The sequence below is a fragment of the Motacilla alba genome, chromosome 28 (assembly GCF_015832195.1).
Source record: "Motacilla alba alba isolate MOTALB_02 chromosome 28, Motacilla_alba_V1.0_pri, whole genome shotgun sequence".
Classification (NCBI taxonomy): Eukaryota; Metazoa; Chordata; class Aves; order Passeriformes; family Motacillidae; genus Motacilla; species Motacilla alba.
The window spans coordinates 2,364,799-2,388,774 of NC_052043.1; the positions used below are offsets into that span (position 1 = coordinate 2,364,799).

General features: G+C 66.2%; 2 protein-coding genes across 5 annotated transcripts; both read left to right on the forward strand.

Moving 5' to 3' along the window:
• The first annotated feature begins 1,306 nt into the window (after positions 1-1,306).
• PLPP2 (phospholipid phosphatase 2) lies at positions 1,307-5,862 on the forward strand. Of its 2 annotated transcripts, none has more exons than XM_038164093.1 (6): positions 1,307-1,627; positions 3,459-3,610; positions 3,942-4,219; positions 4,404-4,461; positions 4,571-4,747; positions 4,834-5,862. In XM_038164093.1, the coding sequence occupies exons 1-6, from the start codon at positions 1,576-1,578 to the stop codon at positions 4,969-4,971; spliced, it is 855 nt and encodes a 284-aa protein (XP_038020021.1). In that variant the 5' UTR covers positions 1,307-1,575; the 3' UTR covers positions 4,972-5,862. The 2 variants fall into 2 exon arrangements, with proteins under 2 accessions (XP_038020021.1, XP_038020022.1); XM_038164094.1 differs by lacking the exon at positions 1,307-1,627 and adding an exon at positions 1,720-2,472.
• A 6,078-nt stretch (positions 5,863-11,940) lies between these two features.
• On the forward strand, positions 11,941-23,928 carry LOC119712443 (transducin-like enhancer protein 1). 3 transcript variants are annotated; one of them, XM_038163664.1, is made up of 21 exons: positions 11,941-12,035; positions 12,380-12,500; positions 13,022-13,170; positions 13,825-13,888; positions 14,345-14,389; positions 18,110-18,172; positions 18,280-18,354; positions 18,869-19,064; positions 19,614-19,636; positions 19,807-19,911; positions 20,056-20,100; positions 20,394-20,549; positions 20,782-20,908; positions 20,995-21,173; positions 21,246-21,322; positions 21,592-21,841; positions 22,037-22,284; positions 22,520-22,667; positions 22,749-22,899; positions 23,221-23,297; positions 23,459-23,566. In XM_038163664.1, the coding sequence occupies exons 2-21, from the start codon at positions 12,477-12,479 to the stop codon at positions 23,564-23,566; spliced, it is 2,310 nt and encodes a 769-aa protein (XP_038019592.1). In that variant the 5' UTR covers positions 11,941-12,035; positions 12,380-12,476. The 3 variants fall into 3 exon arrangements, with proteins under 3 accessions (XP_038019592.1, XP_038019594.1, XP_038019593.1); XM_038163666.1 differs by having other exon boundaries at positions 18,280-18,321; XM_038163665.1 differs by lacking the exon at positions 11,941-12,035 and having other exon boundaries at positions 12,477-12,500; positions 23,459-23,928.
• Positions 23,929-23,976: the final 48 nt, after the last annotated feature.

Below are 23,976 nucleotides of genomic sequence, written 5' to 3' on the forward strand. Positions count from 1 at the left end.
CCCCCGGGCCGGGCCCGAGCCCCGCGACACCCCCGGACCGAGCCCCGCGACACCCCCGGGCCGGGCCCGAGCCCCGCGACAGCCCCGGGCCGAGCCCCGCGACACCCCCGGACCGGCCCCGCTCCGCCCGCGACACCCCCGGACCGGCCCCCGCTCCGCCCGCGACACCCCCGGGCCCGCCCGAGCCCCGCTCCGCCCGCGATACCCCCGGGCCCGCCCGGGCCCCGCAGCCTCCGCCCCCCGTGGGGAAAAGTCGTGCGGGGCCGTGCGGAGCTTCCCCTGCACGCTCCAGCGCTGGGGGGTCCATCCGTGTCCTCCGAGCCCCACGCTGTCACTCTGTGTCCCCCCGGTGGCCCGGCCCGGAGCGCTCCCACACCCCGCACTGCTGGAGGCTGTGATGAGGAGGGGGCGTTTATCAGCGCTGAGACGGAGCCTCCTAATCTCCTCAACACAGCCTGGGCATCCCCCCAGCTCTCCTTCCTAGGGGGTCTCAGTGGTTTGCTTGGGGTCTGCGGGCAGCATGTGTGGGGCACATCCTGCCCCAGCGGTGTGCCAGGGCCCCCGTGGCACCGGAGGGCTGGAGGAAGCCGCACCGGGGCACATCAGGGCAGGGGAAAGCTGGCCCGTGGTTCTGTCCCCTCTCCTGAAACTCCGGGGCAGCCCGAGAGCGTTTCCAGCTCTCAGCTTCCCACAAACAGCCTTGACGTTCTGCACAGGCCGCTCACGCTGCGCTTCCAGCAGCCGCAGTTATCAGCCATGGGTGGTTTCTGGGTTGTTTCCTTCCCGACATCCGGCCTGGAGCAAACAGCCGGGATGCGACTGTCCCTGCTCCCACCGGGGAACTGCTGCGGGACCTGTGCTCCAGCCGTTGCTCCTGTCCCAATTCTGGGTTTCAGCATGTCCCCAAACCCGACGGGAAGCTCCGGGAGCCCCCAGGACGTCGGAGGCTCAGGAAATACAGCCCCGTGTCTCAGCGGGGAAATCAGCTCCGGGCTCACGCTGTGTGCTCGCACCGGTGTCTGCTGCATCCGCAGGCTCCGGGACGTCCCCGCTTCCCCTCAAGAACCCGTCTCGTCGCCGAGCCAGCCTCACGTCTGCACAAACCCCCACCAGCGCAGCCAGCACATTTCAGGGGCAGAATTTTTCTTTTTTGCCCCTTTTTTTTCTCCTCGGGACGTAGGCCCGAGGCGGGTGGGACTCGGGCGGCTCCCCAAGCGGCCTCGCTCGCTTTCTTCTCCCCCTTCCCCTCGGCGCAGCCACGGCGGGGAGCCGAGCCCGGCGGGGAGCCCGGCCAGGCGGGGTGGGCACCGGGGGACTCGGGAGGGCCGGAGCCGCGGACGCCGCAACGGGGCCCGAGGAAGCGGCGGGGGGCGAGCGGGGTCTGGCTCCGGAGGGGTCCCTGCCCCGCACCTGCCCCGGCCCCGCCGCTCCCGCCCCGCCCCGGCCCTGGGCGGAGGCACCGGGTCCCGCCCCGGCCCGCCCCGCCCCGCCCGGACTTTACCTCCCGGCCGGGCCCGCGCCGTTCCGGGCCATGTGAGCCGCGGGGCCGGGCCGCGGGGCCGCACCGGCTGCGGGATGGAGCGCAGGAAGGTCTTCGTGGCGCTCGACGTGCTGTGCCTGGCGGTCGGTGAGGGCTCCGCACCGGCGCCTCCGCCGCGGGCGGCTCCGGAGCGTCTCCGCGTGCCCTCGGTGGGGCCGGGCTGGGGCCGGGGCCGCGGGAGGTACCGTGGTACCGCGGCTCCGTGATCCCGCCGCGCTCTGCCCGCTCTGGCCCGCGGCCGGCACCTGCCCGGCCGCTGTCCGGGGCTCCGGGCCTCCGCCGGGAGCCACCGGCGGCGCGGGCGGGCTGCGGCTCCCGCCCCTGCCCTACCGGGCTCCGTCGGGGGTCCCGGCTGTCGGGGCCGTTCCCTTTTCCGGGATCGGTGCCTCGGGGGGGGTGGGAGCCCGGTCTGTCGCCGGCCGGGACGCTGCGGGACGGTCCCTCGGCTCGGGCGGCCCCGGGACGGTTCCGCCGCCGCCCTGGCCGCCTGCCCGCCGCCCGAGCCCGGCGCTCCGCGGGACGGAGCGGGGCCGGTGGGTTCGGAGCACCCCTTCTGGGACCCCCTCTGCCCCCCCAGGGCGGGTAGATGTTTCTGAAACTGCCGCAAGGAAGTAACGAATTAAGACGGACTAAAAATAAAGGCCCGGAGCGGGATCGCGGCTGGAGCTTCCCCGGCTGCGGGGCGGGGGCAGCGGCCGGGTCCCGGTGCCGCTCGGAGCGCGTTTCCCTCCCGTGGGCCGGTGCTTTATATTTTTAGGGGAGCTTTTTTTGGAGGATGAAATTATCCAGAAAGAAAATTGGTGTCTAATTTGAGCTGAAAATGGACGTCTGAGGTGTGCGGGGAGGAGGGACTGGGGCCGCTTCCCTGCCCCCGACAGCGCGGCGGGGGTGGCGGGGCAGCCCCCGGTGCTTCAGCGCCTCCCGCTCGCTCGGTGAGCGCAGGAGGCGGCGGGACCCCCGGGGCGGGGACGGGCGGGGACAAAGGTGCGGGCTCCCGGGAGACGGAGGAACAAGGGGAGGCGGAAACCACCGGGAAAGGCGGAACTGGGAGAGGAGCCCGGCCTAAGGTGGCCTCCGGGAAAGGGGGGGGCGCTTCCCTGGGGAGCGTCCTGGAACTCGTCCTTGGCTGTCCCTGAGCAGGGATGGAGCGGGGATAGAGCAGGGATAGGGGAGCCCATTCCAGCGGGGGGCACGGCTGCTGTGCAGCGCAGAGACCCCAAAACCCCTCTGGATCTTGGGGACAGTTTTGTCCTGGGTGAGCTCGCAGCTGCCCGTGGGCTGGCTGGAAAAGCCTCCTTGCCCAGGCTGACCAGGCAGCACAGCCTCTCTCCAGAGCCCCCAGGAGCTGGGGGAGAGGAGAGGCTGACAGGGGCTGTGGGAGGGCAAGGGGAGCAAGCCAAGTGCAGGGGAGTCCCACTGTGCCTGGTCGTGTACAGCATCCCCCAGCTCTGGCTCTCCTGGAGCTGCTGGGAGGCTCTGCTGGGACCATCTGGGGGCCCTTCCCTGCTGTAAAACAGGTTTACAAGATGCCTGTGCTCATTAATTTTATCAGCTCCGTCTCGCTAGGCTGGGCAGTGTGAGGAGAGGGCACAGGATCAGGCCTTGCCCCTGCTGTGCCTGGGGAGGAGCAGGGCAGCTGGAGAGGCTCTGTGGGTGCCCGTTCGTGGCTGTCTCGTGTGGTATCTGGGCGCTGCAGGCATCTGTGAGCTCTGATAGGGCCCTATCGCTCCCAGGGCAGTGCGCTGGTGGGTTCAGGTCCTGCTGCCCTGGGTACAGGTGGCTCAGGGCTTCATCCCTGGGGGGATCCCTCCCTGGCATCGGGGAGCAGAGACTTCGGGGTGAGAGATGGGTGGTGCTGTGTGCTGGTGTGGAGCCTGCTGGCTGCTGTCCCCAGTCCTCACCTCTCTGTGCCTTGCAGCGTCTCTGCCCTTCATCATCCTGACTCTGGTGAACTCCCCCTACAAGCGAGGCTTCTACTGCAACGATGACTCCATCCGCTACCCCTACAAGGCAGACACCATCACCCACGGCCTCATGGCCGGCGTCACCATCAGCTGCACTGTTATCATTGTAAGGAGCTGCCACCCCTTTCCTCCAGGACGGGGTCATGCTGACGTGTTGTATCTGGAAGCTGGGGCCCGGCACAGCCACCTCCAGAGCCCGGGAAGGGCAACAACACCCTCAGCTTGAGCCCTGCCCTGCTTGGGGGCAGGAGCTCCCACTGGAGCGGGGAGAGCCACATCCCATGGGACTGGCTCCCTGCAGGGAGGGGGAGAGGGCCCGTGGGCTCCTGTGCAGGTGGGTGCCAGGGTGGATGCTCTGCCAGAGCCGGAGCACTTTGCAGCCCTGGGCAGCTGCTCAGTAGCCCCCAGCCCTCACCTCTTCCCCCCGGTCTCTGCAGATCTCGTCGGGGGAGGCGTACCTGGTCTACACTGAGCGTCTCTACTCCAAGTCAGAATTCAACAATTACCTGGCTGCCCTCTACAAGGTGGTTGGGACCTTCCTCTTCGGGGGGGCCATCAGCCAGTCCCTGACTGACCTGGCCAAATACATGATCGGCCGTCTCCGGCCCAACTTCCTGGCTGTCTGCAACCCTGACTGGTCCAAGGTGAACTGCTCCATCTATGTGCAGCTGGAGAACGTCTGCCAGGGAGAGAGCAGGAACGTCACCGAGTCCAGGTGAGCCGTGTGCCACAGGATGTGTCTCTGCCAGCTGCCCAGCACTGCTGGGCTCTCGGCGGCAGCCCCAGATGGGTATTGAGGCTCTCCTGTTGCAGGGCAGAGCCTGTGGAGTGGGTAGGGGTCTTGTGGGGACCAGCTGGGTGCTCGCTCATGGCCTGACCCATCCCTTTTTGCCCCACAGACTGTCCTTCTACTCGGGACACTCTTCCTTTGGCATGTACTGCATGATGTTCCTGGCGGTGAGTGCCGTGCCGCAGAGCCCCCGCAGCTCCCGTGCCCTGAACACCCCATCCCTGGGCTGGCTGCTGCCCCCTGCCCGGGGTGATTCCTCCCTTCTTTGCCCCCCAGCTCTACGTGCAGGCCCGCCTGGTGGGGAAGTGGGCCCGGTTGCTGCGTCCCACCATCCAGTTCCTCCTCATCGCCTTCGCCATCTACGTGGGCTACACCCGGGTGTCCGACTACAAGCACCACTGGAGCGACGTGCTGGTGGGGCTGCTGCAGGGGGCTCTCATTGCCGTCCTCATCGTGAGTGTCCCCTCCGCAGCCTGCTGCTCTGCTCTGCCGGCCTCCTGCTTGGCCTGACTCGGGCGTCCCCAAACCGTCTCTTCCAGGTCCACTACGTCTCCGACTTCTTCAAGCAGCGTCCGCCGCGGCAGTGCGAGGACAAGGACCCGGAGCGCAAGCCCAGCCTGCCCCTCACCCTGAGCGACCCCGACCACAATCACTACAGCTACCGGGGTGCCCCGTGAGCCCGGGCTGCAGCCCTGCCCCTCGCCGTGCTCCTGGCTCCGGGGACAGCTGCCTCCGCATTGACCATTGGCTCCACGGCTCTGGTGCCTCTGGCTGACACGAGTGGGACAGCCCTGCCTGTTCCCACTGCCACCGTGCCACCGTGCCCGTGGTGCTGCCGGTGCCTGGCTCCCCGTGGGGAGGGGATGTCCTCCCCCCCTGTGCGTCACGCCCCAAGGCTGCTGTCCCAGCCCTTCAGGGAGGGGAGGGCGGCGCGTGGGGGTGGATTTGTTGGGCTGGCAAAGCACACTGAGCGAAGAGCAAACTCCTTGGGAAGGCTGAGCTTGCCTGGGCCGAGTGTGTGTTGTCCCTGTCAAATTATCCAGCCATACAAGTACAAATCCTCACAGGCACAGAGGGAGCAGGACAGCTTCTGGGCTAGCCAGAGTGTTTTGGAAAGGATTAAAGCAATCCAGAGCTCTTCTCTGCTCCATTGATTACCTTTAAGAGCAGTCCTGCCCGCCAGCAGCTGCTGTGAGCAAAGGGTGCCTGGGCAGGCTCTTCTCTGGCTGTGCCCAATTCTGCAGAGCTGGGAGCCAGAGCTGTTTGCCCCCTGCCTGCTTCACGCCTGGCTTGGGCAAGGAGCTGCTGCTCTAGCCTTTGTCCCTCCTGCAGCTTCAGCTGATGCTTTAGGGTGTGTGGCGGGGCTAGGGAGACATTTTCTGTGGTAAAGGAAAATAAATGGGGATGTGGAGCTGTCCAAATGTCCTGGGAAAGTGGGGGCAATGGGTACAGAGCAGTCCCATCACTGACACGTGGCTGCCTCCAGCACTGGAGTGCTGTGGGTCTCTTTTTAAAATACACGCATTTTCATTATGATGTTGTTTTTAAATTAGATCATCTTTAAAGAATGTCTGTGTCAGGCCTGTTCTCTTTTTCCGTGGATGCTCCTGGCCTTGGAGTGGATGGCCTTAAGTGTTTGGGGTTTCCTTTTCCTAGAGAAAGGTGTCTGAAGCCCCTCAGCTGTAGGCGGGGGCTGCCAGGGCTGCTAAGCCATTCTGGGAAAGGTGGGCAGGAGCTTGAGCCAGGGGCTCCTTGCCTGTGAGGTGTCACATTCGCGGGGGTTGTGCTTGCAGCTGAAGAGCTGTGGCCAGCCTGGGGCTCCAGGAGCCGTCCTGGGGCTCCAGGTCCATCCTGGCACAGCCTTTGCCCTGATCCAGGAGCCTCCTGCACTCCCCAGCACCGAGGCCCTGCTCTGCGAGGGAGGAGGGAGAGCAGGGAGAGGCTCTTGGAAAAAGTGACGCCGTGTGCCTGCAGCTCCCTTGGCCGCCCCGGCAGCTGAGCAGAGGGAGGGCAGGGAGCTGGGAGCCTTGGAACAGCTGCCCTGTGTCCCTCTGCTGCCCGGGGGCTGTGCTGGGGACAGGTGACAGGGCCAGGCTGGGGAGCCTGGGGGCACAGGGCCTCCTGACTGCTGGGAGGAAATGAGGGACGCTGGGAGGCAGCACCTGGAAGCCTGAGGGTCGCTCTGGGGGCGGGATGGGCAGCCCCAGGGTCAGCTCTTGCCCACGCTCGGTGAGTTCAGCTCCTCTGTCCTGCTGGGAGCAGCAGGAAGCCCCAGGCTGGCTGCGTGGTGTTGATGTGCTTGTGCAGTGTGGGTGACTCCAGTCTAGACAAGCCCTGATCAAAAACAACCTCCCTGTGTGGAGGGAACTCCCTTTCCCTGACGCTACTTTTCTGTTTTCCTCCCGAGCTTTCTTCCCACAATCACTTCCCTGCGCCCCCAGCGGGGTCCTTCCCCCATGCCAGCCCTCCAGGCTGCTTGTTTGGTATCTGTTGGTGTAAAACAAAGCTGGAGGAAGGGCCAGGGCAGAGCAGCTCTGCCGCAGGGTTTGCAAACAAAGCCCTGCAGAGGCTCGGCAGCTCCTGGAGTTGGGCAGTGAGGCACAGCCCAGGTTTGGGAGCTGCCTCCTTGATTTTCCTTTGGCTTGCTGCGGTGCCCAGCAACTGCCCCAGTTCCTGGCACTGCCTCGACAGCTCCCCTGCACAGCCAGGAACGTGCCTGCTCCCTTCCCTGGAGATCTGATTGCACCCCTTGGATGCATCTCTGGAAAAACCAGCCAGGCCACAATGCTGCAGTGTGTGGCTCCCAAGGGCAGGGCTGGCTGTGCGTGTTGGGAGCTCGGCTGCTGCATCCCCCGGCTCACAGCTGGGCCCTGCTGCGGGATGGGCTGAGACCTGACCAAACTCGTGGCATGCCAAGCCACATGAGAGCTGCAGGAGCTCCCAAGCCACATCCAGGCACAGCGGCCTGCTCCAGGTGTGCTCCCTGGCCCATCTCTGGAGGGACAGGGGTGCTGGCAAGGAGCTGCCTGTGCTGGCTGCTCAGCCCCAGGGCTGCCAGCAGAGCTCCTGGGGAAGGCAAGGCAGGTCCCTTGTGTGCCGTGAGGTTTGGGATCCATCCTAGACCTGGTCAGTGCTGCTGCAGCTTCCTGCTGGACCCTGCTGCCGGGAGGGTCTGGGCCCCTGGAGAGGCTGGGTTGGGCTCCTGAGAGGCTGGCACTGCTCCTGGGAGCTGAGGAGAGGGGAAGCAGGGACCAGGGGTGGGATGAGCCCTGTGTGCCTCTATCTTGGTTCAAGGCTTGAGCTTGTACCTCGCCGGATGGCTCAGAGCTGTTAAGGGCTCTGTCCATCCTGTTTGGTGAGTCCCAGGAAGCCCCTCTGGTGTCGGGGTGAGTGGTGGCCCTGGGCAGTGTGCTGACTCGTGACTGGAGCGTCCACCCTGCTCAGCGGGTGACTCAGGAGCTGGGGATGCAGCCCTGCTTGTGCTGGGGCAGATTTTGCCGCGGGCCGAAGCCAAGCAGCGTTGGCCTGCGAGGCACGGCTGGGACCCGATGAGAGCCGTCCTGTTCCCCGGCGTCAGCAGCTCCACGCACCAAGCGCTCTGCCAACACGCCTCCCTTCCAAAATAAGCTGCTTCTGGCAGCACGCAGCCAGGATCTGGCTCGCAGCCCTGCTCTGGAGGGGGCCTGGAGCTGCCTCCCCCAACCTGTGCCTCCTGGCTGCTTCCCACCGTGCCACGCAGCATCCTCCCTCCCTTCTCCTGGCACCTGGCACCCGTGCCGACTCCACGGGCTCGGATTGCCCCAGCCCCGAGTTCCTCCTCGCTCTTGGCTCCTTTCCGCGGCTGAGCGGGGCGAGAGGCGGGCGAAGGGGCTGAGCTCCTCGGTGCCTGCGGCGGCTTCCAGGAGCGGGCAGCGGCCCTGCCAGGAAGGATGTTACTCATCCCCTAAACATCCCCTTCCCTGGCCGGCAGCCACGGGAGATGCTGCGGCCAGATGCGCCCGCGGCTCCGGGGCCTGAGGTGGCCCCGGCTCGGGGATGTGCCGGGGGACACCGATGCCATCGCACCCTCGGCTGGGAGGCTGGCAGCCCCTGCCCGAGGGCAGCCGCCTTTCCCCCCTGGCGTGGTCAGAGAGGCGGTGGCTGCCGGACCAGGACGCGCGGAGGTGGCAGCGCTGGCCCGTGGGGGTTTGGGGGGCCCGGCGCGGTGGGGACTTCAGGGACGGAGTCCGGGCTGGGGTCTCCGAGCGGCCCCGGGGGCACCGGCCGGGAGCGGGCACTGTCCCGTCCCGCCGGGGCGGCAGGGGGCAGCAGGAGCCCGGCGGAGCCGCCGAGCGGAGCCCGGTGCCCCGGGCGGAGGAGCCCCCGGTGCCCCGGCCGGAGGAGCCCCCGGTGCCGGTAGCGCCGCCGCCCAAGCTCCGGTGCCGCCCGCGCTGCCCGCCCGGCCCGTGCTGCCGGGACACTGCGCGGAGCCAGATGCTCCCTCCAGCCTCTCTTCTCCTCCTTCTGCTCCTCCTCCTCTGATCCCCCCAGCGCTGCCTCCCCCACTCCCTTTAATCGGCGTTTCCGCTGAAATGTGCCTTTTCCAGGGATTTCTTTGATCTCGCTCAGGGAAGAAGGGAGCTATAGAAGAAATTAAATCGGCGCAGGAGGAGGAAAGGGGAGAGGAAAGCGCTCTCGGGGGAGGTTGTTAAATGTCGCCTCCTTCTCACCAGAGCGCCAGGCAAGGAAGAACCTGTCCTCGCCCGTGCCTGTCCCGGGTCAGCCGCGCTCGGCGCTGGCCGGGGGTGCCCCTGGGCCGGGCAGGGTCAGGGCTGGCACCGCTGGAGCTGTCCCCGCCGCGCAGGAGCCCCGGCCCCGCTGGCATGCGGGGAGCTGGCAGGCGAGCCCGGGGAAGCAGCCAGAGGCTACGAGCAGCAGTTTTGTTTGCTGCCGCTTGCCAGGGTCCGCGCGGAGCTGCGGCGCTGCCAGGGAAGCGCTTGGCTGCCGAGCCCCGGGCCCTGCGGCGTGCCTGGCTCTGCCCACCGGCCCTGGCTCCTGCCCAGGGCAGCTCTGAGGGGTGAGAGAGTGTTCTGGGTCCTTTCCTACCGAACCACGGCTCCCGGTGGCCGCAGGTGCCCCCGGTCACGGCAGGGATCCCCCCGGTGCTGCCTGTCCCTGCTGGCTGAGCGCTGCCCGCTGGGCACCCACCGTGCTGTGAGCCAGGGCTGAGCCTGCCAAAGCCGAGCCTGCCAAAGCCGAGCCTGTCCCCGGCCCCTGTGCCCGTGCCGGGATGCACAACCCTATGATGGATGGCACTGCCCGAGCCTGGCACCAGGGGTGGCACGGAGGGACTGCTGGTGAGCACAGCAGAGGTGGCGGTGACAGGATTTTCCTCATCAGCTCTGGAATGGCTTTTCCCCACCCCTGCCAACATCCTGCAGCCAGCAGGGACAGCCCAGCCTGCCCCCTGTCCCGTATCCTGAGTGTCTGAGGCCTCCCCAGCACAGCACAGCACAGCGGGGGCTGCTGCAGGGGGCTCTCCCCGGGGCAGGTCCTGGCAGGATCCTGCCAGGGCCCTTGCTGGGGTCCCTGCTCTCTTCTTCTCCCTCATTCTCTCCACTCAGCCGGGCCCTCCCGCGTGTCTTGGCCCCCTCAGCCCCATGGCGTAATGCTGGGAAGCAGAAGGGCAGGGGGGACAGGATTCCCAGGCTGGGGAGGGAGGTTTAGAACAGAGATGGTGCCTCAGTCCAGCTCTAAGCTAAGCTGCTTTTTTTTTTTTTTCCTATTTTAATATTTTGCCTTAACATGACCTTGGCCAAATTATTTCCCCTCTGTTTGAGATTTATGGGCCTCTTCCAGAAATGATCTGTTCTGTCTACGAAAATAGACATCGTGCTGTTATTACATTTTAAAATATAATAAGGCTTGGGAGACTGCTCTTCGGCTGCTCTGCCCAGCAGCTCCCCTCTCTCTCCAGAGCACAAACCCCACTGGCTGCAGGTGTGGTGCAGTGAGAACAGGGGCATCCCCAGCTCCAGAGTGGGGAGTCTCTCCCTGTCTGCCCTCAGCAGAGCTGGAGTAACGCAGCTCTCCCAGCCGAGATCTCAGCCACTCTCCGAAAACCCCGGGGCTGCCAGGGAACAGACTGGGCAAAATGGGGCTAAACGAGCTGGGCTTGCCACAGCGGGACTGAGGGCAGCCCCTGACTCAGTGAAGGCAGCAGGACCTGGCTGGAAGCTGAAAAATCCTGCTCCAGCCCGAGGGGCCAGCACAGCCCATCACCCCAGGACTGCCGAGCACTCGGGGCAGGCTCAGGGCGGCCCTTGCACGGTGCTGCTCCATCTCAGTGCGTTTGTTGAGGTTATGATTGTTATTGTTCTTCTCGTCCAGGGGCTAGAGGCAAGTTCTTGTCGCTGAGGAGGGGCTCTGCTTCTCCCAGCCCGTTCCTGCCAGCCCTGCGGCCACCGAGTCCCGTGAGCCGAGCCACGGCGAGGATGGAGCTGGGGCGAGGAGGAAAGGGCGGCTGGCCTGCTCCTGGATTAAGGTTAAAGAGGGGGAGAGGCTCCTCACAGCTGCTGCTCCTCAAATGTTTTATTTCCTGCTCAGTGTAAGCCTGGATTGACCTGCACGGCAGAAAACGTCGAGCAACCACGGATCTGTCTCCCTGAAAGGAGTCAAACCGCCGGAAAATCCACGCGGAAAGCCGAGCGGGTTGTGTGCCCCACGGGGAGCGCTGGGAGGGGGTGACAGCGCTGCTGGGGCCGTTGTAGGGCTGTGGGACGGCGACACGGGTGTCCCTTTCCCTGTCCGGGTGTCTGCCCATCCCAAGGGGTGTTGGGTGACGGCAGGGAGCCGGGGGCTGTCAGACCCCTTCCTGGGGCTGAGAAACAGGCCTGGCCCAGGAGCCTTTCCCGGCAGCTCTGTCTGGCAGAGGGATGCTGCCGCTCCCGCCATCACACGGCGCAGGGAATTCCCGGTGAGGCGGGACCTGCGGCCCGGGGAGGGCTGTGTGGGCGGTGTCGGGGTCGTTTATTTTCTTAATTAAAAAAAAAACAACAAAGAGGCGGGGGACGGACACGGAACGAGACACGACGACTTCTTGTGTTTACCACCAGAAAGCTGCCCGGGACGGCGGGGACAGCGGCTCTGGTGCAACCTCCCGGCTCCGTTTTGCGGGCAAAGCCGCCGTGCCGGAGGCGGGGGTTCTCTCCGCGGGGCTGGAGGGTCCGTGCAGTGCCCGGGATCCCGCGTGGGGCGGCGGGAGCGGCCCGTGCCCGGTCCCCTCTCGGTCCCCTCCGGTGCCCGGCCCCGCAAGGGTTAAACCGCGGCGCCGCCCCCTCGTTCGCCGCTCGGCCTCCCTTGATTGACACCCGCGCGCCGGCCGGGCCCGGGCTGGCCAATGGGAAGGCAGCTCCGCGCGCCCCACGTGGGGGCGGCCGCCCTGGGCGCGCTCCCATTGGCTGGCGGCGGGGGCGATTGCCCGCACGGGCCAGGCCCCACGTGGAGCTGGCGCTCGCGCTCGTTCATTGATCGCGCTCCGCAGAGCGGCGGCCGCGCGGGCGGGGCGGGGCGGGGCGGGGCGGGGCGGGGGGCTCGGCCCGGCTCGGCTGCACTCGGCTGGACTCGACTCGGCCCGGCCCGGCTCGGCTCGGCTCGGCCCGGCTCGGCTCGGCTCTCCCGGGCTCGGCTCGGCCCGGCCCGGCCCGCCCCGCCGCAGGGGCGCGCGCCTGGGGCCGGGGCCGGGTCTGGGACCCTCAGCGCGGTGAGTCCCGTCCCGCTCCGTCCCGTCCCGTCCCGGCGGTCCGCTGCGGTTCGGTTCGGCTCGGTGTCCGCCGGCCGGGGTCCGGCCCCGCTCGGGGCCGGCTCGGCGGCGAGGCCGGTGCCGCCCCGCGGCCGTACCTGCGGCGGGCGGCGGCGGGGCCATTGTCTGCGCGGCGCGGGGGGCCGGGGCTGGGCGGGTCCGCGGAGCCCGGAGGGAGCCCCGGGGCCCTCGGTCCCCGCGGGAACGGGGCCGCGCGGCGCGGGGGGCGCGGGCGGGGCCGGGGCTCCCGAAGGGCCCCGCGCCCCCGGGCAGCGCCGGGCGGTGACCCCCGGGTTCTGTTCCAGGGCCTGATCCGGAGCTGGGAGCAGTTTCCAGGGCCTGTCCCGCGCCTGCGGCGGGGCCCGCGCGGCCGGAGGGTCCCGGGCCTGTCCGGTGCCGAGGATGTTCCCGCAGAACAGGCCCCCGGTGAGCCCCGTCCCCTCGCAGCGGTGCCGCCCCGGCCCCGCGCCCCCAAACCCGGCTCCGCTCGGTGCCGCCTCGCAGCCGGGCGCTGGCGCTGCGGGTGATGCTCGGCAGCGATGCTGTGGCTCTTCCCCAAGCGGTGCTGAGCCCCAGAGCTGCGGGGCTGGGCTTTCTCTGGTGCCTGGAGCGGATTCACCGGGGTGGGATGGTGGGACGGTGATGGGGCAGGCAGGGAGCCCAGCTGTGAGGTGGCTGGGTGAGGACAGGCCACCCGGTCTGTGCCATTCCCAGTGCCGCCCGTGGCCATTAATCCCTTCTGGCTCGGTGGCCAAAGCAATGCTGACGAGGCCCTTGGTGCCTGGTTGTGACCGGTTTCCTCTCCACCAACTCCTTGTGCAACCTCCTGCATGTGCTGCTCTCCCAGATGCGCCCGTGGCCTCTTCTCTGGGTGCAGGAAAGCCCTGGGGGATGTGCCAGCCTTGTCGGGCAGCAGCAGTGACCCTGCAGGTCCCATCTCTGCCCAGGCCCATCTCCAGGCACCCTCTGCTGCCTCGGGAGCTGCTGTTGCTGCCAGTGCCATCCCCAGCACCCCCCAGTCCCTCAAGCTGACTTACCCGGAGACCTTGGATCGCATCAAGGAGGAATTCCAGTTCCTGCAGAACCAATACCACAGGTGAGAAGCTGCCAGGGTTCACATGCCAGCGTGTGGCCTGGGCGCTTCCCTGGTGCTGGCCAGCAACAGGCTCCTGCTGGCACTGGGCAGCACCGTCCGGTGTGGCTGGTGGACTGGCCCCTCCAGAGGATGGCTGTGCCAAGCATCACCTCGGTAGCTTGAAATGAGAAGGGGAAACTCAGCCTTTGCCAGCCAAAAGCCCCAGGAGGAGGTGCTGGCTTCCAGCACCCAGCTCCTGGGCTGAGGCAGAGCCCTCGCTTAGACCTGGAGTCCCTCTGATCTGTGAGGCTGCTGTCCAGGATCACCTCCCCGTCCCCGCACTGCGCGGGGCAGAGCGAGGTTTGAAATGCAGCTGAGCTCTGCAGCTTGCTCCATTTGGGAAGCAGATGCTGGGGAGGGGGTTAAGAGTCCGTGTAAATTGCTCCCTGATGCCCAGATCCCTTTGGTGTCCACCTCCTCTTTATCAGCCCCTTCCTGCCCTCTTTCAGGTGGTTTTCTTGGCTTGTGCTGGGAGATGGGATTGAGGCTGAGAGGAGGCTGAAGCCTGTGGTACACTGGGAGGGCTCGTGCTCTGTCCAGCCAGGGACATCCTGGACCTTGGGAGGACCAAGGGGGGTTGCTCCTTCTCCCTCTCTCTCATCTTTATTTTCACAGCTTGAAGTTAGAATGTGAAAAGCTGGCAACAGAAAAAACAGAAATCCAGCGTCATTATGTCATGGTTAGTGAGCTCCACCTGAAGGGAGAAGGGTGGTGTGGGATCTCCTCTGAACCATCAAAGGACATGCAGGGATGCTTTGCCTTCCCCTTGCTTTTGGGTTGTGTGGCCAGGCCCTGAGATCTGGTTTTGTGGCTGTTACTGTCTGGTTTTCCCCCAAAATGAGCCGTGGTGTTGGGGCAGGACGTTCTGCCTCAGCTTGTGGTGCTCCTGGGTGGGTTGTCCCCGTTCCTGCAGGAGTCCTGGAGGGCTGTGTCCATCCTGTGGGCTGCAGCTGTGTGCCAGAGACACCTCTGCTCCTGGGAGAGGAGCTGGGGACCGTGTTGTCCCCATGGCCTGGCCACACCGCGACTGTTTGTGGCCAGGCTGACCTGGTGTGCCAGCGCCACAGAGGATTTTCTGCCTGGGAGTTGCCCTGGTCTCCAGAGCCGTGCTGATGTTGCCTTCTCTCCCTCACAGTACTACGAGATGTCCTATGGCCTGAACATCGAGATGCACAAACAGGTGAGTCTGGGAGCTCTCTCCACCTCCTTGGTCCCACCTCCCTGGCCCCACTTTGCCACCGGGGCCCTTCAGGGCTGTCCCCGCAGACAACATGGGAAGCTGCTCCCTGCTGGAGCCCAGGAAGCTCGGTGTTTGTGGGGGATGCTTCCCCTTCCCTGTGCTTGTGTTGCTCTGTGCCATGGCCTTGGCTGCCTCCTTAGGTCCCCACACACGTCTGTGCTCTGGTTTTGGGCTCAGCTGCCCTGCCTGGACTGCGATGCTCTTGCTGTGTCGGGCAGAGAGCGGTGGTGGAGGACTTGTGAGTGGTCACGGGGTGACTGCTGTGAAGGAGACTGGCTTCCTCCTCAGGGCAAGGTGGGCTGCAGGGTCACAGCAGGCTGGTGGGCTCCAGCTCCACACCTTCACACTGGCCCAGGGGCCGGGGCTGAGGAGCGTTCTGAGGAGAAGAAGGGTTTGGGGGCTGGGTGCAGGGTGGGCTCTCCGGGGGCTCAGGGCTGCGCATCCTCCCTCGCTGCTTCCCCTCCCTCCCTTCCTCAACTCCCTCCCTTCCTCCCCTGTGCCGGGCTCCGGGTCACCAGCTGCTCTGAGACAGAAGGTTTCTTCTCATCTATTTTTAAAGAGGCTGCGGAGGAGCCTGGCGAGGCGCTGCCGCCTTCCTGCCCGCCCCGCGCCCGCCGACGCCAACTGTTGCTCGGGAGCCTGCTCGGGTGGGCAGCGCTGGCCCTGTCCCCAGCACAGGGCAGGCTGTCAGCCACCCCTGCCAGCTCTGTGCCCGCTGGGAGGGCGTTCTGCCGCTCTGGGATGCCCTCCTTGCCCCGGCATCCCTGCCGAGGCGTGAAGCTGCCCTTGCGAGGGGCAGTTCTGGGCTCAGTTCTGCCCCTGGGGCCTTTGGTCTCCTCTGGAGGCCGACAAGGGGGTCTGGGATCAACCCCCTCCTCTCAGCCCTGGCTCCATGGGACAGGGCTCCTCGGGGCTGGGGACAGCCTGCCCGGGGCCCGCCCGGCCCGGAGCCTCTCCCTGGAGGGCTGCGAGCTCCTCTCCTCTGGCTGCCGGTTCTCTCCCATCCTCTCCGGCTCGTGTTTTCCGCCAGCCCCAGGTGCCGCTGGCCGCCGGCCAGTGAGCTGTCGGCACTTTTAACGAGGGCCCGTGAGCCTGCTCTGACAGCCAGCGGCCATTGTGTGGGAACGGGAACCGGGCAGAGCCGCGGGGCAGCGCTGCCCGCGGGGACCGGCTGGCTGTCCCTCCTCCCCTTCCCCAAATCCTGCGCTGCTCACGGGCACAGGCGGCTCCTGAGCGCTCCTGGCTGCCCAGAGCCCCCGATGGGCTGAGGCTGGGCAGTGCCATGCTGTGCTCTCTGTCCTTGCTGTGCCCCGTGTCCCCAGGGGCTGCCCAGGTGCCCATCACCGAGGGCCAGGGTGTGGGGTTTTGCTCTGGGTCTGTCTGGGGGGAAATGGGGCTGGGGGCTGGCAGTGCCATCCTGTGCTCTCTGTCCTTGCTGTGCCCCGTGTCCCCAGGGGCTCCCCAGGTGCCCGTCACCCAGGGCCAAGGCGAGGGGTTTTGCTCTGGGTTTGTCTGGGGGAAATGGGGCTGCCCAGGTCCCCAGGAGCTGCCCAGGTGCCCGTCACCCAGGGCCAAGGCGTGGGGTTTTGCTCTGGGTTTGTCTGGGGGGGAAATGGGGCTGGGGGCTGGCTGTGCTGGTGCAGCTCTGCAGGCAGCCACAGGCTTGGCAGGAGAGGATCAAAACAGGAACGAGCAGGAGACGTTAATTTTTTTTTTTTTTATTGTTGCTTTGTTTTTGGCGTGGAAAGGGCCTGTAGCTTTCTATAAAAGCACCTCCCCGAATCTGCCTGGCCTTGGACTTGCTCACCGCGAGCCAGAGGGGAGGCGACGGTGCTGGTGGCTGGGGGGGCTGCAAACAGCGTGATCATTTTTCATGCTGAGAGCGTTAAAGTGCCAGTAAATTGCACATTAACGAGTGCGAGTGAATTGGAGGCAGCTCTCCCCAAGGAGCTGCTGCCCATCAGTGCATTAGGGAAGAGAATCCATCACTGCCGGCCCCGGGAGACAGCTAAATCCTTCCCAGAACTGCCGGCTGCCAAATCTCCTTGCTCCCCCCTCTTCCTTTCTTTTCTTTCTCTTTTTTCCTCCCTCAGAAGGGGAAGTGAGGGCAGGTGCCAGATTGTTTCTGTGCTCTGGGGCTGGCAGGAGCGGGTCGGCAGCTGCTCTGGAGGGCAGCACGGAGTGTCCCTGGGTCTGTGTCCCCTCACCAGCCGTGTCCCCTCACCCTGGCACTGCGGCACCTGCACCAGCTGGGTGTGGGAGATGTGCCCGAGGTCCTGGCAGGGAAATCCAGGGGTCAGTTCTGTCCCTGGGGCGTGGGAGATGTGCCCAAGGTCCTGGCAGGGAAATCCAGGGGTCAATTCTGTCCCTGGGGCGTGGGAGATGTGCCCAAGGTCCTGGCAGGGAAATCCAGGGGTCAGTTCTGTCCCTGGGGCCCTTCAGCCTTTGGTCTCCTCTGGGGGCTGGTAAGGGGGTCTGGGTTCAACCCCCTCCTCTCAGCTCCACAGTGTTTTCATCCTCCCCACCAGGGTGGACAGGGAGCTCCTCAGGGCTTGGGACAGCATCTGACCTGCACTGCTGTGCCCAGGCCATCCCCTGCCCATCCAAGAGCAGAGGGATCCCTGCCCTGGATGGGTTTAGGGACAGCTGCTGATCTCTGTCCCCTCTGCTGGTCTCTGTCCCCTCTCCTCGTGGGCATCTCTGCTGTTGCCTGGAGCAGTGTCTGCTCTCTCGGCCATCAGCAGGGACAGGAGCCTGTCCCCACAGCCTTTGGGGCATCTTTGGGTTGTGTCTGTGAAGTCTGTGCCCTCCTGTCCCCGAGCTGTGCAGGGTGGGGCTGGTGGGGCCCTGGAAGCTGGCAGGGGGTGCCATGGGAACATGGGGGCCCTGGAAGCTGGCAGGGGGAGGCCACAGGGCCCTGGAAGCTGGCAGGGGGTGCCACAGGAACATGGGGGCTCTGGAAGCTGGCAGGGGGGTGCCATGGGAACATGGGGCTCTGGAAGCTGGCAGGGGGGTGCCATGGGAACATGGGGCCCTGGAAGCTGGCAGGGGGAGGCCATGGGGCTCTGGAAGCTGGCAGGGGGGTGCCATGGGGCTCTGGAAGCTGGCAGGGGGTGCCACGGGAGCATGGCACGGCACTCTCCCTCCCCGCTCTCTGCGCTCTTGATTGCCGGTGGCACTCGAGTGTTGCAGAAAAACAGCAGCTGGAAGGAGAGCACCTCTCCAGGGCTTCCTCTGGGCTGGGGGGGCGGCAAGTGCTGGGCGTGGTGCCGGCAGGAGGCTGCCTGGAGGGCAGGGGGGAGCCCGCAGGGGCCACGGCTGCCGGGCTGGGGGCTTGCTTGGGGGTGGCCTCGGTGGCATGGGCCAGGGGGGCTTCATGTCCCTGGCAGGGAGGAGCTGGAAGCCGTCCCGGGGCTCTCAGGGTGGGGATGGAGTGTGCTGGGTTTTGAAAGAGGTGTTGTTACGAGCAGGAATTGTCGCCCCAGGGTGGTTTTGCTCCGCAGTGCTGAGCAGCAGCCCTTGGGCTGGGTGTCAGTACCCCGAGACCGCCCGGGCCAAGCACCCACGGTGAGGGGGCTCTCCTGGCAGCATCGGGGTCCCTCAGCGTGGGGTCTGCTCTGCCCCTTGCCCTGACGGGCTCTGCCTCTCTTCCCCTGCCAGACGGAGATCGCCAAGCGGCTCAACGTGATCTGCGCCCAGCTCATCCCGTTCCTGTCTCAGGAGGTGGGTGAGCCCTCGGGCCCAGCCAGGTGTGCAGAGCTCCTCTGGGGCCCAGGGAAAGAAACCAGCCTGCCCCAGCCTGCCCCAGCCCCTCTCCTCTCTCCCCACAGCACCAGCAGCAGGTGGTCCAGGCTGTGGAGCGAGCGAAGCAGGTGACTATGACCGACCTGAACGCGGCCATCGGGGTACGTCAACCCTCTGCCCGCCACTCCAGGGCCACTCTGGCATGCTGGCACCTCCCAGGCTCCTGCCACCCCTGGGCTGAGCCCCCTCCTGCCCCTGGCTGCAGCCCTGCCCCTCGTGCAGCTGAATGGAGGGGAGGAGAGAGGCAAACCAGGCTGGCTGGGGGCTGCCAGCAGGACTCGGGGTACAGGAGATGCAGCTGGGGGTGGGGGTGGTGGCTGGTGTGTGTCACTGTGTCCTGATGCCCTGTGGCCTGGGTGGAGGGGAGTCACCACCATCCCCACTCAGCTATTCCCTGAAGACTGCAGCAGGTCCCCCCAGCCAGCCCAGGGTGGGAGGGGCCGGTGGGAGGGATGGGGTGGCCCCCAGAACATTACTGGGGACACCCTGGGTGCATGCCCTGCCCCTGCACACCCAGGCCCCACTGCTGACTGACCCAGGGCTGCCTCTTGGCCCTCACTTGCCCCGCGGCTGTCCTGGCACGGCCCTTGGACTCAGCTCTCTCCTCTCTTTCAGCACCAGCTGCAGACCCAGCACCTCTCGCACCACGCTCCCCCCATCCCGCTGACCCCCCACCCCTCTGGCATGCAGCCCGCTGGCCTGGCTGGCCTCGGCGGCGCCTCGGGGCTGCTGGCACTCTCGGGGGCACTGGGGGCCCAGGCCCAGCTCCTCACCAAGGATGACCGAGGAGTCCATGACACGGAGCCCAGGGGTGAGCGTGGGGGAGCCAGAGCCACAGGGGATCTGAGTGACCCTGGGAACAGGGGGTGCTGGGCCTGGGGCTCCCTCTGGGATCAGGGGGTGCTGGGCTTGGGGCTCCCTCTGGGAACAGGGGGTGCCGGGCCCGGGGCTCCCTCTGGGAACAGGGGGTGCCGGGCCCGGGGCTCCCTCTGGGAACAGGGGGTGCTGGGCCCGGGGCTCCCTCTGCTCCCCATGCCCTTCTTACCTGGGTGCTTCCCTGGGGTGGGGGCTACTTGTCCGTGCCTCAGGGCTGCCAGCCGGGCTGGAGGGGCAGGGGGCTTGCAGCTGCAGGGGGTTTGGGTGGGAACATCCTCCAGTGAGCGGCACCCTTGTGGGAGGGGGGCGAGCTGGGCTGGTGGGGGAGGGTCTAGGACCACCGTGCTGCTGTCGTGCTGCTCTGGCCCTGCTGTGAACGCCCCAGCAGCTGTGGGTAGCTTTCCTGGGAGGCTCTTGGTGGTGACACAGCGTGTCCCCCTTTCCCTCCTCCTCCTCCTGCTGCTGCTCCTCTGCGCTGCCACAGCGACAGACCGAGAGCCCGGCCCTGTAAGTGCCTTCCTCTTCTCTTGCACCGTTCTGTGCTGGCACCGGCTGTGCTCAGGACGCAGGGATGGGCTGGGGCACTCCGCGCTCCTGGAGGCAGCCCTGCCTTGGTGCTGCCTGTCCCAGGAGCTGGGCAGAGCGTCCCCAGCCACTGTCACTGTCCCTCACCCCAGAGCTCCCTGGCGCTGTCGAACGGGGAGCGCGCGCGAGCCATCGCCGAGTACCTGAGCAGCAGCAAGAAGAGGAAGGTGGAGGAGAAGGACTTTGTTACAGACTATGTGAGCCCAGGGCTGGGGGGCTTGGGGTGACCCCGTCCTCTCCTGTGGGGCGAGGAATGGAGCTGCCTGTGCCTCTGGCACAGCTCCAGGCAGGAGTGAGGGCGGCCGCAGCCCCTCTGGCTCCAACCGTGCTCCACGTTTCAGGGCAGCGATGCAGACAAAAGTGAGGACAACTTGGTGGTGGATGAGGTCAGTGTGCTGGGACACTGGGAGGGGTCTGGGGTCAGCATGTCCTGGGACACTGGGAGGGCTGTGGGGTCAGTGTGTGCTGTCCATCCCTGAGGGTGGGACTAACAGGCTGCTCCAGGCAGAGGAGGGCATCTCAGTGGGAGCTGTGCTCCCTGACCCTCGCCAGCAGCAGCAGTGAGCTCAAGATCCAGGCTGGCAGTCTGGCCCTTTCTTGAACCACCAGCTCCCCATAACCTGGGACATCCCTGCTCTCCAGCCTGCTCTGCTCCCTGCTGATTTCCCTCCCTCCCCAGGACCCCTCTTCCCCGCACAGCGTCCACTCCTACTCGTCCCGGGAGAACGGGGTGGAGAAGGTCGCGCTGGGCAGGAAGGAGGCCATGCCCCTCAGCCCGACCTCCATGGCCTCCTCCAGCAGCACGTCCCCGTCCCGGAGCAAGGATGCACCCACGGTACGTGTGACTCTCTTGGGGCCTGTGCTTGTGTCCTTGCTGCCTGGGCTCAGCTCACAGGGTGGCCATGGGTTCCCTGCCTCCAAACCCATGGGCAAAGTGCTGGAGGGGCAGGGAGGTCCCGCAGACCCTTCAGCACTGGCTGGGCTGGGCTGTCATTGAGGGGGAGCCAACAGGGACCCCCTGGCAGGGCCGTGGTGCAGTTGCCACCTCCCCATTCTGTTCCTGGCAGGTGGAGAAGGCAGGGACGCCCAGCCTGAAGTCCAGCACCCCCACCTCCCAGGGTGACACCCTGCCAGGCTCCAGCGGTGCCCAGCAGTTTCGCCCCGCCGCCGCCAAGGTCTCCGTGGACCCCCTGGGTGAGCTCGGCCCCGCTGGAGCCCGGGTGGGTCTCCAAGCTCTGTCTCCAGGGCCCCATCCCTTCACTGTGCCTCTCCCCCACCAGCCCTGGGCCTGAGGAATCCGCTGGGAGTGCAGAGCCCCTACTCAGCTGCCTTCGGCTTGGCCCACCCTGCGGTCAACGGGGACGTGGCCGGGAGTGGCGCCTACGCCAGCCTCCACCTCATGTCCCCGCAGCTCAACGGGGCCGCCGTGGGAGCTGGCGGCTACGGGCGCTCGCCCCTGGTGAGTGATCTCGTCCCCGTGGGGCTGTGGGGCCAGGGAGAGGGAGCCACTCTGACCCACTGTCCCCTGCAGGTGGGCTACGACCCGCACCCCCACATGCGCGTCCCAGGGCTGGTGACCGGCATGCAAGTGGGGACCTCGGGCAAGCCGTGAGTGGGGCCGGGGCCGCGCTGGGGGAGGGGATGTGGTGGCTTCTGGGGGTGAATTTGGGCTGTGTGGAAAAGCTGGGGCCAGCAGGGATGGGGAGCACAGCCTGAGGGAATGCTGGGCTCTGGTTGTTGTATGCCAACTGGCATCGCTGGGTGTGTTCTGCTCATGGCCCTGACTCCAAACCGTGCTGCCTGTGTTGGAGCTGCGTGGCAGCAGCCCCTGTGCACGCAGGATTCTGCTCTCTTCTCACTGCTCTGCTCCCTTGCAGTGCCTACTCCTTCCACGTCAGCGCCGACGGGCAGATGCAGCCGGTGCCTTTCCCCCCCGACGCCCTCATGGGCTCGGGCATCCCCCGGCACGCGCGGCAGCTGCACACCCTGAGCCACGGCGAGGTGGTCTGTGCTGTCACCATCAGCAACTCCACGCGACACGTCTACACCGGGGGCAAGGGCTGCGTCAAGGTCTGGGACGTGGGGCAGCCGGGCACCAAGACGGCCGTGGCTCAGCTGGACTGCCTGGTGAGGAGGAGGAGGAGGAGGAGGAGCAGAAATGCCTTTGGGCTGGGGCTGGGCAGGAGAATGTGCCCCTGCTCCAGTGGAGGGGGCAGAGGGGCCTCTCAGCTGCAGTGGGAGAAGGAGAAGTGTCTCCTGCAAGGCCCTGTGTGCTCATCGTGTCCTCCTTGCCTTGCCCTGTTGCCCGTCACCCCCGTGCAGAACCGTGACAACTACATCCGTTCCTGCAAGCTGCTCCCCGACGGCCGCAGCCTGATCGTGGGGGGGGAGGCCAGCACCCTGTCCATCTGGGACCTGGCAGCCCCCACGCCCCGCATCAAGGCCGAGCTCACCTCCTCTGCCCCCGCCTGCTACGCCCTGGCCATCAGCCCTGACGCCAAAGTCTGCTTCTCCTGCTGCAGCGACGGCAACATCGTGGTGTGGGACCTGCAGAACCAGACGCTGGTCAGGTGAGTTTGGGGCAGGGGGAAGCTTGGGCAGGACTGCTGGGGACTCCTCAGGCCAGGAACCCCTCAGTCCCCTGCAGCATGTCCCTGCCCCTCCCTGTGCCCAACCCTGGCCACGGGACAGTGCCTGTCCTTGCAGCTCCTCACTGCTGGGTGCTGCCCTGCCCACACTCCATGCTGCAGGTGCTGGCTGCCCTGCCAGCTGTGCCCTCGCCCTCTCCCTCCCCCTCTTTCCCAGGCAGTTTCAAGGCCACACGGACGGTGCCAGCTGCATTGACATCTCCAACGATGGCACCAAGCTGTGGACAGGGGGGCTGGACAACACCGTGCGCTGCTGGGACCTGCGGGAGGGGCGGCAGCTGCAGCAGCACGACTTCAGCTCCCAGGTAGGGCTGCAGCCCTCTGGCAGCACCCCGGGGCCAGCTGGGACCTGCTGGGCCACTGTGTGAGCCTGTGTGTCCTCTCAGATCTTCTCCCTGGGCTACTGCCCCATGGGAGAGTGGCTGGCCGTGGGCATGGAGAGCAGCAACGTGGAGATCCTGCACGTCACCAAACCCGACAAGTACCAGCTGCACCTCCACGAGAGCTGCGTCCTCTCTCTCAAATTCGCCTCCTGCGGTAGGCACTCCTCTCCTGGCCCCCCTTGCTCTGGAGCCTCATGGATGCCACCTCTAGTTCTGTCCCTGTGTCCCAGGGCTCGTTGCACTGGGGGCAAGGATTTGTTCTGGTAGCCAGCCCTGTCCCTGGTGGTGACGCTCAGAGAAGGGGGATCCATCCCTCTTGGAGCAGTGCTGGCTGCTGGAGCCAAACTCCTCCTTGTGCTTCCTTGGCTCATGGCTGGCAGAGCCCTGGCTGCCTCTCTCTGTGTGTTTCACAGCCTGGCCAGGATCTGCTGCTGGCTCTGCTGTGGTGACATGGGGCTGCTTTGTCCCTCCACAGGGAAGTGGTTCGTGAGCACGGGGAAGGACAACCTGCTCAACGCCTGGAGGACGCCCTACGGAGCCAGCATCTTCCAGGTGAGCAGCCAGCAGGGCTGGGGCTGCCTGGGCTGAGGCTGCCAGGAGCTGCCCAGCTCTAACAAACCAGCCCCATAAACTCATCCCTGCAGCCTCCCCCGGAGCAGGGGCTGGGACCCTGCTCTGAGGCTGCTGCTTGTGCTTACCCCTGTTCTCTGCAGTCGAAGGAAACCTCCTCAGTCCTCAGCTGTGACATCTCCACGGACGACCAGTTCATCGTGACCGGCTCAGGGGACAAGAAAGCGACAGTTTACGAGATCATTTACTGAGCCCCAGAGGTGCCAACTGCGGGACAGGCAGCTGTCCACGGGGATGGACAGGTGGACTCTACCTGCCCTGCTGCTGACTTCCCAAAGAACGTGCAGCCGGTGGCTGTGGCATCCCAGCTGGAGGAGAGCGGAGAGGGGTGGAGGTGGCCCTGGGACCATGGCCAGGCATGGTGCAGGCCGCTGCTCGGGGTGGATTTCCTGGGGACTTTCTCCTTGTTTTGTTCTTTGTGGGTTTCTTTCTAAATCTAGACTGTGGGAGTTGGAGATGGGGGGGGAGGTCTGGCATTGTTAGGGGTTTTGTTTGGGTGCTTTTTTTATTTTTGTTTTTTAACTTTTTGTTGTGGGGTTTTTATTTGTTTAAGGCTCTGGGCATGCCAGGGTGGATGGGCTCTGGCCTTACTTCCCTCTGT

Bases quoted from the DNA above. Each gene is read 5' to 3' on its own strand.
- PLPP2 (XM_038164093.1), top strand. From the start codon at position 1,576: ATGGAGCGCAGGAAGGTCTTCGTGGCGCTCGACGTGCTGTGCCTGGCG. The intron at 3,611-3,941 runs GTAAGGAGCTGC...CGGTCTCTGCAG, and splicing joins TCAGCTGCACTGTTATCATT to ATCTCGTCGGGGGAGGCGTA. The intron at 4,748-4,833 runs GTGAGTGTCCCC...CGTCTCTTCCAG, and splicing joins CTCTCATTGCCGTCCTCATC to GTCCACTACGTCTCCGACTT.
- LOC119712443 (XM_038163664.1), top strand. From the start codon at position 12,477: ATGTTCCCGCAGAACAGGCCCCCG. The intron at 20,101-20,393 runs GTCAGTGTGCTG...CTCCCTCCCCAG, and splicing joins ACAACTTGGTGGTGGATGAG to GACCCCTCTTCCCCGCACAG. The intron at 22,285-22,519 runs GTGAGTTTGGGG...CCTCTTTCCCAG, and splicing joins CAGAACCAGACGCTGGTCAG to GCAGTTTCAAGGCCACACGG.